This window comes from Lycorma delicatula, chromosome 1, assembly GCF_047948215.1.
Source record: "Lycorma delicatula isolate Av1 chromosome 1, ASM4794821v1, whole genome shotgun sequence".
NCBI lineage: Eukaryota > Metazoa > Arthropoda > Insecta > Hemiptera > Fulgoridae > Lycorma > Lycorma delicatula.
Window position 1 is genome coordinate 214,791,439 of NC_134455.1, and position 17,867 is coordinate 214,809,305.

At 32.1% G+C, this 17,867-nt stretch overlaps 1 protein-coding gene across 10 annotated transcripts in view; it reads right to left on the reverse strand.

Moving 5' to 3' along the window:
• LOC142328405 (protein lap4-like) overlaps nt 1-17,867 on the reverse strand; it is a 492,228-nt gene that overhangs the window by 41,938 nt on the left and 432,423 nt on the right. For all 10 annotated transcript variants that reach the window (XM_075372138.1, XM_075372147.1, XM_075372166.1 and 7 more), the window contains 3 exons: nt 14,850-14,964; nt 10,506-10,562; nt 4,123-4,222 (listed from right to left, as the gene is read on the reverse strand). In XM_075372138.1, coding sequence (XP_075228253.1) covers nt 4,123-4,222; nt 10,506-10,562; nt 14,850-14,964 — 272 coding nt within the window. The remainder of the gene's footprint in view (nt 1-4,122; nt 4,223-10,505; nt 10,563-14,849; nt 14,965-17,867) is intronic.

A 17,867-nucleotide genomic window follows, 5' to 3' on the forward strand; every position in this document is an offset into this window, starting at 1 on the left:
TAAACTTACCTTATGGTTAATTATTTATTTTGTCTATATTTAGATAGAAAAAAATTAATGTTGTGTTTTCTCAATTTCAGCAGTAATGAATATTCAAAATAACTCATTGTTACTGACATGTTTCTTCACCATATAAACATGCTCTCTGATACAGTTAGTCATTTGAGTCATTCCATTACAGGTGCTTTCTAGTTGATATTCTTGATTTCATTTTTGTGCTCGGGGTAGTTTATATGAATCAGTTAGTGTTGTAATAAGTCTCATTTCAAATTGCTTTTTTTATCACCATATAATACAATACGCTTTTATAAAGTTTAACTGTTGATGAAATTAGCGCTACTTTAGAAAATACTGTCATTATGATAATGAAAGTCCAGCTGAGTATCTCCTGATAAGGTCGACAATGTTAGCAATGAAAAACTAATAGATGAAAATATTCTTGAGAATGCAGAAATGATAGATACTCCAAAATGTGTACCCAGTACTCTTGAAATTCATTTCAAATTTAAAGTTAACAAAATGAATGAAATATATGATCCTATTCCAAGTTGTAGTAATTTAAATTTTCAGGTTAAGTGAAAAAAGCTAGAAAAAAATACAGTGGAAAGACAAAAGATAATACTGGCTACAATCTGGAAAATATTTTTACCAAAATATAATTCACTGCCCGAAAATACAAAAAACAAAGATTTTAAAATTATTCAATCTAAATTGATCAATAAAAATGAAGTTGAACTCTTTCTTGAAATGTCTGATGATAATATTAATTCTCTAATATCAAAACAATTTGAAAAATATGCTACTCTAAAAAATCATCTAGGCTTCAGATTACCTAACCATGTTGTGCAAAGATTTATCAGAATTTTACTGTTTCTGGATACATTCGACTTCCAAGAAATAATGTGTAAATATAATGTAATTTTGCTGACAATATGTTAAGTACTACAAACAAGTTCTCTAAATTGCAGCCTTACATTGATCTTCTGAATAAAAACTATGACACATACAGTGTCATAGTTTTTTTTTTGGTTCACAACCTTTTAATAGATGAACAGATACTTTGGTCATCATTCTTGTAAAATGTTTATGAAAGGAAAACCTGTGTGCTTTGCCTACAAGGTATGGTGTTTATGTTCATCACAAGAATACCTTTTCAACCTTTCTCTTTATCAAGGAAAAGAAACAGAAGTAGATTCTAGCCTTCGATTAGGTGCTTCACTTGTTCAAAATTTATTGTGCATTATAGATAAATCTGGAAAATACAGCATTTAATTAGATATATTTTTTAATTAATATAAATTGTTAAGTTTTCTGAAGAAAGAAGGTTTTTTCACCAGCTGGAATAGTAAATGAAAATATTCAAAACTGCCCTTTGGAAGATTCTCATTTTTGTATAGGATCCTTATTAGATATATGATTATCAATTTGATACCACCAATTCAATTTTTATTACAAAATGAAACTCTCCTGTTACTCTAATTACAAAGTTTCAGTCTACTGAACCTCTAAATACAGTCAAAAGATTCTAAGATGAAAAAAAATGAAAATTTTAATTGAAAAGCCAGATATCAAGAAATACAATCACTTATGGGTGAGGTTGATTTAATGGTCAATCGTGTCAGCAATGATTGAATAACAATGCAAGGAAAAAAATGGTGGTGGCCTTTGTTTTCAAAATTTCTTGATATAGCTTTAGTAAATTCATGGAATCTTTATCAATATGTTCACAAAGAACAAGTTGAGCAACTCAAATTTTGATGACGCATTATTATCATCAAAGGTAAATAACATGGGAGAAACTGCTATTCCACAAATGCAGAGACTTGGATGACCAACAGTGTTTTCAACTACATCAACTCAGCAACATTCAGCTGACAAGCATCTTCCTGAAATGAATGTAAATAATGGAAAAATCTGCTGTCAACAAAGTAAAAATACAAAGGTATTTTAATGTAATAAGTTAAAGTTGGACTTCACCCAAAATGTTTTACTGATTACCATAAAAAATAAACTTTTTATATTCATTGTATACTGAAATAAAACGTAAACATTTCAGTTATATTTTATCCTAATTTCTGTTCTGTTAAATTTTTATTTAGATTCACAAAAATATTTTAAAAAACAGTACGCTAAATCAGTTTGTGTTAATTTGACACCCTTTCCTGTTTTAGTTGCATTTTTGCAACATTTCATAAATCAATAAATAAACATATACCTGAGAGTTAAAAATCATATATATGATTCAGAAACATCTACAAACCTAATGAATTAATGATAAATCACACTATGACCAGTGCAACAGAACGGATTACTAAAAAAAACAAAAACTAATTTTGATAAATAAGTTACAAGTTTATGTAATCTACCTCAAATTTTTGTCAATGTCTTACCACCTTCTTTTCAACTTAATTATTCCACAAAACATAAATTTAATTTGAAAGTCTCAAAAAAAAAAATACGTGAGTTCATATAAATGTCACAGACTAAAACACCTATGATATTCACCAAAGATAAGCTAGTACTAATGACAAAAATATGAATTCTATTTATTTGGGCTGATAAGAGATCAAAAGAGCACTAGATTCATATGCATTACAAACTGGTTGTTTCATAACCTATGGAAGAAATAAAGTAGAAATCTATTACAATCATCTTCATAAACCTGATTAATATTCAATAATTTACCATTAAAATAAAACATTTTAACTACAGAGTGGCATACAAAATGATCCAACATTTGGCTTTGTTAAAAAATATTTATTTGAATCGCAATATATAACAGTAAAATACAATGTGTTTACTATACACCTGGAGATTATGGTCTGCTTATCAATGTTCAATATGACCACCATCACGTTTAGTAACTTCTTCAACACAAATTCCTATGTTGGTAATAACTCGACAACACATATCCTTGGTTATCTCGCTGCATGACTCAATGATCAGCACTGCAGTTCCATCCATCATCGTAAATGGATGTTTGGGGAAAATCTTTTCCATTAGAAATTCCCAAAGAAAATAATCATGTGGAATCAAATCAGGACTGTTCAGCGACTAGTTCTGTCCACACGCAAAACAATAATGAAATCAGTTTGAAATGATGTTTGCATTAATAGTTTCATGCAGAAAGTCTAAAACATTAGCTGTGTGTAGTCTGGCTTCATTTTGCGTAAACCACTCATTTTCTAATGGAAACCCTTTTGCAAGAAAATGAGGAACAAAATTATTATGCAGCATGTTTAGATAAAATTCACTGTACATTGTCTGTTCAAAAAAGAATGGCCCTTTTACCTCATGACTTGAGATAGCGACCGTACTGTAATTCTTGGAGCATGATGCTCCTCCTTTTGGAAGCATGTGTGGATTTTTGGAAACCCAAAAATGCACATTTTGTTTATTAACAATGCCGTCTAGGTGAAAATGTGCCTTATCTGAAAACCAAACATTGTTCAACAATACATCTTGGTTCACAGCCCAGTCAGCAAATGTCATTCTTTGATGTTTGTTATCAACCATTAATTTAGGCAACAATGTTTTATTGTATGGATACAAATGCAAATCAATTTTTAAAATTCACTGTACAGATCACCTAGAAGTTCCAAATTGTGCTGCTGCTTTTCTTGTTGATTTGCCTGGGCAACAGCGCTGCTCTAACAGCTTTGACATACTGTGGAGAATGAACATTGGCAGTCTGTTTGCACTTACTCTCAAATACAGAACCATCACCATTAAATTTTTTGTAAAGTCTACATATTGTTTGAAATGTGGGTGACCACTGAGTCTGAAAATGTGCACGAAATCGTATTTGTGTAAACATCACACTTTTAGTTTCATTAAATAACAATACAGTCTTTACGCGCTGTTCAACAGTCAGTCTTCCTTTGTCAGCCATCTTGTAATGATACACAAACAGCACACTTAGAAAGAGAAGAAACTAATATTCATGAACTGCTGTCACTTCTGCCAACATAAAACACATTAATCATTATTAACCTAAACAATTATTACCAAAACAAATGTTGGATCATTTCATGCACCACTCAGTAGATTAAACTAAATAATATACAATTATACCTAAACAAAAAAAGAGGATTATCATTTATAATAAATATCTAAACATACTTATCATTTTCACTATCCATAGTAACATCTTCTTCCTCAGCATCTTCAACCTGACTCCAGTTTTTCAACTCTGATCTTGATAATGAAGCAATCTTTCGTTCTGAAACATAACAATGTTATGTTTACAATAATTTTAAATATTCAATTGACTGATGTATAAATAAATACTCATCACCAGGTTGAAAAACAGTACAATTTATTAAAGTTAGGTTAAAAATTCTTCAGAAGGCATCAAGCACTCAAGCAACTAAAAATACAATTGTACTGTTTACAGACATAAAAAAAATATATAACATTAACAAACACAATAATTTTGTAAACATTTTTTGAGTGTTTTTTTTTCTCATGGAAATTTTATTTCAATAACCATAACAGCACAGCTCATTCTTTGTAAACAGTATTAACATGTGTAACTGTGTTATTGGTAATATGTGACTTACATATAGAGTTCAACTGTAGTTTCATAGTTGCTCCAGGTCGTGAGCAGCAGCCATTTGTTCTTGAAAACTGCTAGTACATAAATTACACCATCATATTGGTTTATCAGAATTTACGAACATATCCATGAAAATTCATTAAAAATATACTTAAAAAAAAAAATTTTCAGAGAGGTATGTTTACCCTTAACATCATCGATGTAAAAATACAGATTGTACAAAAAAGAATGATCAGATTTTAAACAAATATATCTCATAATATAAATGTGTTACAATTACAAGACAAATTAAATACAGCTCAAAAATGTTTCAAATTTCACTTACCAGGTTATAAATGTTCTATATGCTCTCCATCAGCTGCATGGATAATATCAAGAAGATAGATGAATTATTCTACAATGCTTTGCAGAAGATCTTTCTATAAATAGTTTGAAGTAAGTCTTACTTCTGAAAGTCAGTTACAGAAGCTTCTGGATCTGTGATCTTAAATTTCAGATCATCAAAATAAAAAGTAATAGTGGAACATAAGCACAATGTTTCACATTTCCTTGCAGAAAAAAAAGTCCAAGATGCTATGTCTGGTGTTCTTGGGACCCAAGAGTGCAGTACCAAGTTTTGGGCTCCCGTACGCCCCATCCAATACTGAGGCAATATTTCATTTAGAAACTGGCAAATTCGATTGTGTCAATATGGTAGAGCCTCACATGTTGCTGAAAAATAAATTTCTTAGCGTCTTCATTTAATTGTGGGAAAAGCCAGTCCTGCAGCATCTCAAGATATGAATGCCCTGTTAATGTTTCCTTCAAAAAAGAAAGGTACATATATTTTTGTAAACAAAACTGCACAGAAAACATTAACTTTTGTTGAACCTTGCTCCTGCTGTACAATCTCGTGCAGATTATGAAGTCCATAAATGAAAATAGTTGTGACATGAAACTTTGCCACTTAAGTGAAATGTAGCTTTAACACTAAAAATTAATCATAGTAAAAACCTGTAGTGTCTTCCATATCAGTTAAGAGCATCTCACAGAAATCTTTACATATTCTTTTGTCACCTACATGAAGAGCTTGTAAGGTTGTAATCAGTATGGCCTCAAATGCAAGCATCATCTTAACACACTCCAAACAGTCAAATGAGGGATCGCAAGTTCTCTGCTATTAATTAGTTGTACATTTTCCTCTGAAATGCAAGATCTGAAGTGCAATCAGAGAAGTCATGGACTCTTCAACTTACATAAACACCCTGATTCTTCAAATTGTTTATGCTAAAAATGAAAGTGCTTAGCCAAAAATTGATCAATATTGTTGTTGTAAAATCATAAGCTGAACTGTTATTATAGCCTTGTAAAATTGTAGAACACAAAACATTTTCGGATGCACAGAAATTATGTTGTTTACAACTGAAGTTAGTGTATGTTTGAGCACTGCTGTTGCAATCTGGCGGTCAGTATTTGAAACTCTAGAGATGCGCACTTTCAAATGGTGCAAATTTCATTCACTGATGATATGTGGTTGCAAAAGTGTATGGTTTTGAAATCAGGTCATTCTTTTTGATAAAAATTGTATCATTTTTATTTTACATGACTTAAAAATGTATTATTACTTCTATTTTATATCAATGAATGAGATTGCATAGGGAGGAATACCTCTCAGAATTTACAATATTATAAATATGTCTTTTATGAATTTCCATATATGCCTTTTGATAAAGCAGAAATCTCTGCAAAGTCAGTAAAAATAGAGAAAAAATAAAACAAACTGTTTTTATAAATAGTCAATATTACTTACTGTAAAGACAAAAATATTTGTTTCCTATCCTTATAACAACAAGCTTAATTAAGTATTATAAAAAAGAAATTATGCCATTATTAAGACAGCCAGGAAAACTTCAAAATTATAAATAATCTAGACAGTAATAATCACATCAGTAAATATACATGCAGAGGCAACAATGATCACCATAAAAGTGAAGCAGAATAGAGGTGTGGCATGGTTGTTGAACTCATAACTTCTGACCAATAAAATTTAGATATTATTGGAATTGGGATGTTGCTTTATTAATTTGTGATAAACTGCCTAACTATGTTAAGTGTGCAATTAATCTGATAAAATATTATACAAAATAACACAAATTACATATATTATAAAATTGGGATATATGTTTACATTTTGGCATGATGATTTCACTTAATTTTTAAGTAATTAAAAAAAATAATAATCTTTAAGTAATAATAATATTATTATCAAGACATATAATGTAATTTATCATACATAAATATTCTTTATCTCTGATGTTGAATTTCATGACTTCAGGTCCACCATTGCAATCAAGTATATAAATAATAGTGGAATCCTAACTGCTACTTGGTAGTTAACGTTGAAAATTGTAGTATAAAATATTTTTAATTTTTAAGTTTTTTAGTAAACTTAAAAAAATTAATTTGGCCTAAGATTTTACATTACATTTCATAAATAGTTACAGTTTTATACAGAATATTTTATAATAAATTAGGTGAAGGTTTAGTATTTACTTTTACAATGGTTTTATACAAGGGTAAATCAAATATAAGCCAGAATTTTTTGTTTTATAATTTATTGCAAGATAATAAAAATATGTACATTATTATTTTTCTACATAATTTCCTCTTTTGGGAACACATTTTCCCAGCGAATAGGTAGCTTTTTGATCCCACTATTGTAAAATGAAGATGGGCATGACGTCAACCAATTGCGTATGAATGCTCAACAGCAGCCTCATCTTCAAATTTCTATCTTCCAAGTGCTTCTTTTAGTGACCCAAACAAATGATAATCAAAGGGTGATAAGTTTGGACTGTATGGAGGGTATTCAAGTGTAATCCAGAATACGGATGGAATTTTTCCTTGAGTTTGAGCCATGGTATGGGGCTGAGCATTGTTGTGAAGCAGAATGATGTCTCGGATTGGAAATTGAAGTCTTTTTTGACAATATGCGACTTTTGCTTTGTCTAAAAGTTGGCAGCAGTATGCAGAATTTACTGTATGATGTTCAACATGCAAAACTCCTTTGAAATAAAAAAATACTGTGGTCAAAACCTGACCACAGTTTGCTGACAGTCGAATTTTGGCTTTAATGGTGCAGATTTTCCCTATTTTCACCACTCCATACTTTGATTCTGGGGTGTAATGGTGCATCATAGTTTCATTGCAAGTCATGAGTTGATGCAAATAATTCTCCTTCAGCTTGGTAATGACTCAACAACCGTTGGCATGCCTCTAGCCGATAGAGCTTCTGACTTTCAGTGAGAAGACAAGGGACCCATCGTGCTGCCACTTTTTTAAATCCAATATCGCCAATAATGATTACCTGAGCACTGCCAAAGCTTATTATGATCTCAGAAGCAATTTTTGCAGTTGTTAATCGATGGTCGTCTTCAATAAGGTGATGAACCATGAGAATGTTTTCAGCAGTAGAACTTGTCCTTGGGCGACGTTAGTGACCTTCATTTTCAACTGGTTCTCATCCTTCTGAGAACTGTTTATGCCAATCATACACTTGAGTCTTTTTAAGGGTGTTGTCCCCGAACTGTGCCTGAAGTCTTCTCAAAATTTTGGATGGTTTCACATCCTCTGCCATGAAAAATTTAATAAAAATATGTTGCGCAACACATGATGTTATCTCCTGCTCTGACATTTGATACTGACTAGAAAAAAGTAGTGAGCTGGCTTTCTAAGAGTGAGATCCCTCCACACATCCCTAGATACAACACTGAAAAGCTATGCCACTTCTGTTAGCCATGCATCAATGACAACAAAAATTCTGGTTTATAATTGATTCCCCTTGTAAAAATCAAATAAATGCACATAATTTTTATCTAAGAATATTAGTTTTCAGTAAATTTTACCAAAATTAGTTATCAGTGTTTATGAGAGCATAAACAATTTACAAATTAAAAAAATATTAAATGAAACTTGCACAACTAATATGCAAGTATAATTACAAACGGTGAAATTGTCAAATTAAAGGACACTGCACATAATAAAATTATATATGTAACATAAAATGACAATCAAATTAGAACTGTCCCAAAGAAAGTGTCAAAATACAAAAAGCAAAATATTTAACATTACTTATGTGCACATCCTCACTTAATTCTAAACAAAATTCATTCTTCTTTCTACATACTGAATTATACCTTCATAGTAATTATTTTCATTCCTTACATACCTGCAACACAAATAACAAAAATCTGATGTGGACATCAAATGACTTCCTTGTACGCCTATTAAATTACATATACGCGTTTTTTTAAAATGAAAAGCACGTAAAATTCTATTTCATTAATAAATTCTGATATTTTTTCATAATTTTTTTATTGTTATTAATGAATTATTATTTATCATAAAAATTTTTTACAATTAGGGGTTAATAATTATTAATAAATCAATATATTTAAATTACGAGCTTGCACACATCGGCTTGATACGTGCGTTCATTACACAGCCGATGAGATGTTTTAAGTGTCAACGTTTCGAACATACTGCAGCTAGATGTGAAGCGCAGGAAATATGCATATGTGGAATGAAAACACATGAGGGTGATCCATGTGGGTGATCCAAGACCCTCCAATCTGCATTAATTGTAAAGGGCACCACAACTGTCGATCAAGGAACTGCCCGGTATATAAATTGGAAACGGCCATTCAGGAAGTTAAAACGCTTCAAAAAGTCAGTTATCCTGAAGCGAAGAAAATTGTCAACTCATGAACACCTCGAACGTTGACTACATATGCAGAAGCAGCTGCTGCTCTTTCCACATCTAAAATTAACATGGAGCAGTTGCTTAATATGATGGTACCAAGTCTTGCGACAATGATATAAAGAATCATTGATTCAAAGATTGAGTCGACTCATCGGACAGAACAAAGTAAACATGAGAAGGCTCATTCCCAGACTGACGTCGTTGACATAAGACACGTACCAGCGCAGCCTAAAAAACTGGCAAAACCTGCGATTATAACACCATCAATTGACGTAATGAATAAAAATCTTGATCTATCCGGAAAAGTAAAAAAGATCACTCCATCTTCTAATCACAAGGCTAAGGAAATTGTGCCAAGAATACAGGAAAAATCTGAGTACCGAAATAGAGGTGCAAGTCATTATTGAGAAAGCACCAGACACAGACGATATTAAAACTGTACCTATAGAGCCTCCAAAAGCTTAGAGAGCAGCTACGGTGAGAGCATCTATATCAGCCGGCCCTAGTACAGCCTTAGAGATTGAATCCAGTTCATCAGCCGCCGAAAATGCATCGCTTGCGAGTTTAGATTCAATAGCAACGAACTGCACCAACGAAGCTTTCATCACCTGATGTAAGCCGGCGAACGTCACTGGCATCAGAAAGAGAAGAAGATGCCATGTACAAGGCCTCAGACACACTCTCATCAGAAGTTGAGGCCGTTCGAAGAATGGAAAAATGGTGCAAGAAAGGATGGCCGAAAGGAAAGCCTAGGCGGTAAACTTTGGATTCGATAGTTGTATTAGAATATGAAATCGTGAACCTTTTTTTATTTTTTTGAAGTGGGACGGGGCTAATGACCAAAGTAGTCGATGCCCCTTAAAACCTCAAAAAAAAATAAATAAAATAACAACAGCAGCAGCAGAAGCAATAATAGAACATATAATAATATAATAAAACAGATCAAACAATTTTTTTAATGATACATTAATCACTCAGTAAAGTTTTCCATAAATAATTGCATAATCCTTTTCACTCGAACAAATTCTGATGCTTGAGAGCTGTGTGTGTAAAATGATAATAAAATTGCTATTTCAATTAATGTAAATAAGCCTAACCATGGTTACCGTAATGCACAAGTACCATGGGAGATTCATATCAGTTCAGTAGAAATAATACAGTGTTTATTTATGCATTGTACCAAAGAAACAAAAATTCATTAATTACCTTCTTCCTGTTTCATTTTTTCAACTTCATCTTGACTCAAGAAGGTGAAAACTCGTTCTGAAAATAATAATATAGATTATAGTCAAATTTTCTTATGATTATTATGAGGGCTATTCAGAAAGTAACTTATGGTTTGCTGTAGTTCACAAATGAGTAAATGGGTAGTGGTGAATTCTTGGTGGTCATTGCTAGCCTTACTCATATGCATCGAGCTGCACTATGTGAAGGACTGTGATGTGTCTTGTTAATTCGTTACGAGTGTTTAAAGCATATGATGCAATAGAAAATCCCATCAGTTGTGAAATGAGTTCGATCACTGGATTACTTTTGGTAAAAAACTACAAAAATTGAAATTTATCAGGAATTATATGATGTTTAAGAGAAAGATGTAATATGGACAAAGGTGTAGTGAAGCAGTAATGTATCATGTTTAAAAATGGCGGCCCAAATGTTCATGATGAAAATTGATGTGGCCGACTTAGACTAACAGATGATATAAGTACGGATCAGTCAGTTTTAAGGTAAAATTGAGTCAACTAAATGACAGATGATCTATAAATAACAGCCAAAATAAGGAAACTAAATAACTTTGTACCTATATACTCACACAAGTCTCCAGTTTAACAAGCTAGAAGTAAAAAAATATCACCAACAGTAACCCATTTTTATAACTTAAAAAAAAAAAATGGCTGGCTTTTAATTCTAAAGCAAAATTCTTTGTACATACTTTTATATCAAGGTATGGTGACTGCACATGATACGCTAATAAGAGGCAAATTAAATGTTTTTATTAAGATCTTGAACATGCTTTTACATGCATTTTAATGAGAAAAATGAAATGATAAATGAAAAAAACAGAACTGTATGGGAATTAAACCAAGACTGACTAATCGGAAACTCACTACACCAGTCGGTCAGCCTAAACACAAAGAATTATCAGTATAATTGGATTGAGTCACTAAAAACTAATCAAACATAAAAATGTAATTTTTATTACAGACACAAGTGCATGTGCACATACAAACATATATATATATATATATATATATATATATAAAACCTAAAGTTAGGTTTCAAGAACTGCAGTGGCTGTTGTGTAATGCATAAATGAAGTATTAACAATTGTAATGCCTACACTGTACTCAGAGCTTAATGAATATTGTACGAACTAGAAAGTAAGATTGTTTGAATAAAATAAATTATAATTTTAATTTACATTGATATTATTATTATACGAGGGTTATTTTCTTTTTCAAGGTCCGATCGGTCACAAAATTAAAACCACAGTGAAAATAACAAATTTTTTATTTGTAACAAGTACGTACATAGTTACGCTGTTTCTCTACATAGTCACCACTCCGATTTAGACATTTGTCGTAGCGTGGCTCCAACTTTCCAATACCCTCGTCATAGAATGGAGCCGCCTGTGTTTTCAGCCTTGTTTCTACGCTGGTCTGCAGCTCGATGTCTGTGCCAAAATGTTGTCCTCCTAGCCAGTGTTTCATGTGAGCAAAGAGGTGAAAATCAGATAGAGCCAAGTCCGGGCTGTATGGTGATCAAACAATTCCCAATGAAAACGCTGCAGGAGCTTCTTTGTTACAGCTGCAGTGTGCGGCCGAGCATTGTCATGGAGAAAGACAATGACTGATGACATCATTCCTCTCTGCTTATTCTGAATTGCCCTTTGTAGACATTGAGTCACGCATTATGATAGGCAAGAGTCACGCATTATGAGGCTGCAGTGATGGTCGTGCCATGTTCCATGAATTCCACCAAGAAAACTCCATTCCGATCCCACAACACAGTAGCCATACACTTTCTGTTGGAGAAGGTTCGCTTGAACTTCTTTGGTTTACTGAGAGAATGAGAATGCATCAATTGTTTGGATTGTTCTTTGTTTTTTTCAGTTTCAAAATGGACCCATGTCTCGTCCCCTGTGACAATTTTGTTCAAAAAATCTTCTCCTTCATTGTGGTAGCACTGGAGAAACGTTAGGGAGGCGTCCATTCTCATTTTGTGATGGTCGGACAGCATCTTGGGAACCCATCTCGCACACAGTTTGCGGTACTGAAGTCTCTCACTCACAATGGTGTAGAGAGCTGATCTAGAAATTTCAGGAAACAAATCACTCAATACAGAAATTGTGAACAGATGATTTTCTCGAATTGCCTTATCCACTAAGTGTCAACGAGATCATCGGTTGACACTTGTTTCCTTCCCTGACCGCCTGCATCATGAACATCTGCACGTCCTGCTTTAAAGCTCCTGCACCATTGTCGCACTTTGCTGTCATTAATTGAAGTTTCACTGTACACATTGCTTATTCGTAGATGAACTTCAGCTGCATTACACCCCTCAGCCTGAAGAAATCGAATTACCGTACGCACTTCACACTTGGTGGGAGATGCTATTATTGTAGACATGTTTATGTGCTAGCTGCGTGTTCAGAACTAAACGTAGTGATTGAAGGCCATACTAGAGACGCTGCGCAACACATATGTGCAAAGGTTCATTCGATTTTTGCACTTTTTATTTTGCGACCGATCGGACCTTGAAAAAAAATAACCCTCGTAATAACATACAACACTGTATTTATCTTTATACTCACTGTCTCTATGCAACTAAATTGACAAATGAACTGTAATATAAAAACAGACGTAAGAATATTTTGGCAGCTCCATCATTATGATTTTCATTGTTATCTTCTAGTATGTTCAATATCTAATAATGAAAATTTCTACCTGCTTGACCATAAGAAGAAATATTTTTCTATAGACATATGCTGAGAAAATAAGGCATAAATACAGTAGGACAGCAGGTTCGTTGCAACTGATTCCCACAAAGTTAAAATTCATAAGTTTTCTAGCCTGGAACATGTCCTCAAAAATAAAAAAACTGTATTTCTGCTTCAGATTAACAACTCTTCTAGGTATGACTATGAAACATTGTTTGAAAAACCAACTATGTTACAGTCATGCAATTTTACGACACACTATTGTGTTGGTATTTAGTCAATTATTTTCTTTTTTTAGAGTAATCAATTATTTTACATAAATGAAAATAATTTACACTGTGAAAACAAGTACAGCTTTCTGCAATAACAGTAAGCAATATTATCACAGATCTTTCCATTTATCGTGCAGGACCATCTTTTTGTCAGTACATGCATTTCCTAACACCATACACACTTACTGTACATAAAGATTTGAAAGCTATTTAATTAAATGATCATTTTGTCAAACAAAAATAAAAATTTATCTTATTACTCTTTATTTGACTTCAAGAAAAGCCAAAACTTATTTATTGATTTAAGTAAGTACCTCAATAACCCTGATCAGAGGTAGTGTTTATGCAAGTCGATTGTCCCCTTCCTCTTCCCACAAGTTTCCAATTGTTTACTCCTTCTTCTTGCACAAGTGCTGTGCAAGTTGGGTCAGCTTCCCTGGTCTATTTGTACTGTCATGCACCAACGTGATGCTACAGATGTCAACACAGTTAGACTGATGGAATCAACTTTTGATAGCCAGTAGGGCACCACTTCTTTATTAAAGCATAGTCAGATAGCACATTTCAATGTCTCATGGCAGTATGACACCCCAACAGAGTGGAAACAGGGCCAAAAACTCGATTTTTTCTATACAGGATTGCACAAAATGCCACATGATGGCACGTCAATGGATTAAGATGCCTACCTGTCATGTCTCCTAAATCTTTTCTAATCAATCAACCAACCAAACTATAAGTAAAACCCCAATTTCAGTAATTATTGATAACAATTAATTTTAAAACTTTAAAAAAATACAAAGTCTAATCAGGATTAAAATTCAGAACCTCCCAGATAAAAGGGAGACACTACCACTGCATAGAGATCCACGAAAGAGTAGTATAATTAAACACTTAGCAATATTCAGTGCTACAATGCATTATTTTAAAAAATAATGTGGAGTATTCTTGCATAAACAGTAATTTCATGAATAAGTATCTGACGTTTCCTTGAGGCAGAAACATTATACAGCTTTTGGTAAATCATCATGATCATGTGGTTTTAACTAATATTGGGGTGCATTTTTAATGTATATTAACAATTAAACCTAAATTAAACATCAACAAAACCATACAAATTTTGAATAACTGACTAAGCACATGTAAATGTGAGTGAAAGTTCTTCTTGTGAGAAGAAAATATTTATCACCTAAGCAATGTTTTATATAACTTTTTTAAGTTATAATTTAGAAAAAATTATACAACAGGAAAAGCAGTGATAATAACTGCTTAGTTATGCTTCTCTGCTCACTTTCTTTAATATTTATAGAAAATATATTACCCTGACTGTAAAATACTAACCAGGCTTAGGGGAAGGTTGATGATGTTCCTCCATAGCTTTTTCAAAAAATTTTTTTTTATCGCTAACTGAAGCCTTAGGTGCAGTCGTATTTGTTGTTGGTGTTGTTGGAGTGGCCTAAAAAAAAAAATAAATAATTTTTACCACTTAAAATCAGATATTATTTTCAAGAACTTGGAAAACAAAAAAAACTAAAAACCATTTTCAAAATATTTTCAATTTAAATCTAATATTTGCTCATTTGATAGCTAAATAGTCAATCATTATTAGTGGCTATAGCATGTAAAAATAAATAAACAAAAGAAATAATACTAAAATATCAATTAGCAAATAAGTTGTTTATTTACAAATCATTATAAAATAAATATATTTAACACTGTATATAGGAGCAAAAAAACCACACACACCTTTTGTTTTTTTTTGCAAATGAAAAGAGATAGTCAAATGAAGCCTTTTATGGCTTAAAAGTGCATTTTATGTGCTAAAAAAATTACATTTATTTTCCCATAAAGTCACTATTTATATCTACACATGTCTACCAATGGTGAACCAGTTTTCTCATACCGTCAATGAAGAATACTAGTGGTTTTTCCTTGAGCCATGCCCTCACTGTATTCTTCAGTTCATCATCAATGGTGAAATGAACACTTTTAATGTCTCTCTTTAACTGCAGAAAGAAGTGGGACAACAACCTGGTGAGTACTAAGGGTGTGGATAACTTCAAAATTCAAATTCAAATTTCAACTTCACAAGAACCTCAATGATTGTTTGTGAAACTGTGATTTGAGCATTATTATGTTGCTGAATTTTTGGCTCTCTGAATTGTCAAACATGACACACATGTCTCCTAAGGTGTTTTAAAATCTCTATGTATTGCACACAATTTACAATTGATCCAGCTTCCAGTTAGTCAAGTCATGTAAATGAGTTTGAAAACCCAGAACTCTGAATTTTTTTTATAGATTTGTATTTTGAACCTTTTTTATATATACACATATAGGATGGAAAATACTTCCATCCTATGCCGTTTTTTCTACTAGATTATAATGAAATCCATGGTTCATCTCCCATCACAATATTGAAAAGGAAGTACCTTCCATGTGGCAATAACATGTCAGAACCTGTTAACATGACTTTTGTTGTTCTGGTGCATGGCACCCTCTAAAATAGATTTTACACTATCCAGTTATGCAATAATGTGTCTTACTCATTCTTTCAATATAATATATAATGAGATAGTCATTTTGAATCAATTGATCCACCTCCTTTTGGTATTTTTCCTCAGTCACAGAAACTGGTTGACCACTTCAAGGTTCATCTTTTCATATTCACTTCGATCCAACAGTTTTATAATTGTATATCGTCTTTTATATGACAATAAATGTCACTAACAATTATTTTTTTCGCTATTAAAAATTTAATCACTGCATCTTGTTTTAGATATACTGATGTAGCAGGAATATTTAATTCCATAACAATAGCAATTGAGAGAAAATGATAAGATAGTACAGGAGTGAAACTACAAGATGCACACTTTCATTCATTTCAGATGACAGCACTGGTTATTGTGGGACTTTTGTTTTCCCATTATGTTCCAGTGGGCATTACATTTCAATCAATCCTTTAGAGCTTAAAACAATTAAAAACCACTGAAACCTCCAACACAGATTATCAAAACTAATTTTATTTGTACTATTTCATTTTTCAGTAATCTTTCTTAAACACAAATTATCTTTTACTGAACAATCTAGTTCACTCAAATAAAGGCAGAGAACTTTCTTCATTTCCTAAATTCATACATGAAAAATAAAATAATAAATTCATAGATTCTTCAGTAAACCTACATTTTTTGTTACCACTAAAATCATCCATCAAAGCACCATTTTTTTACATAATCTAATGATTCAAAAATTTCAGTATCCAGTAAAGCATGAAGTAATAAGCATGTCAGAACTGTAAAAATGTTAGCTTTCATTAAAAAAGTAAGAAATTCTTTAAAAAGAGTATTGCTTATTTAATACTGTTAAAGAAATTAACACCATATTGTATTTGAATCAATTATTTGTAATGTAGGAGAATTTAGGATTGTCCATCCAAGAGGTGCTTTTAGATTACAGAAGCTTGTAGAGTAACCACTGGATGGAAACATAATCCCAGACAACCACACAGAAACCACTCTTCTATTAAAAACATCAAGAACAGCAGCTCCTACCCTCAGTATGGGGTTACTGGGGTCTGACCAATGCCCACACAACCCAATATAGGATTCTTTCTATTGAGAAAAGAATCCTATACTGGGTCCATAGTATAAGGAATGATCATTAATTAATATGTCAAACTGATGTAGACAAAAAATGGTTCATTCAATGACAATGAAACTTTTTGAGGGTCAAGGTGGCAACCTTGGAAACACATTTAATCAGGTGTTCAATCATAATTAATTTAAACATAGCCTCATTTCTTGATTGGGTTATGAGAAAGGCTAATCTACCAATGTAAAAACAACTGTAGTTAAAGAAGACCAACTATAATAAGAGAAGATAAATAACTCTAGTTAAAGTGTCTTCTCTGGTCAGCAGATGCCCATCCTGATCAGAGAGAAAGAAATAAAATTGATCAACCAAGAACTCTTTATATGGTATGAGGTATGAGGAAGTACCCAACAGACCTCTCAACCATTTAGTCAGACCCCCATTGGAGGGTAAACATACATGTAGGAGAGAATCTTCTAATATTGTCATCTGGACTTTTACGTTCCTACATGTTGCAGTTAATAATGAAAGCAAGTAAGATGTTTTAAATGACATAATGTCTTACAATTATTTTTTTAAAAATGTTTATAATTAAACATTTTTGAAATGAATGCAGACCTATGATGTATATCCAAAATGAGATCTGACATAAATTTTAATGTTTTGATATTCTCAATCATAATCATATCAAAAAGCATAATTACTTCAAACATGATATTTACAAGTATAATATTTTGTTGTACATTTCTTATTAAAAGAAGTAAAATG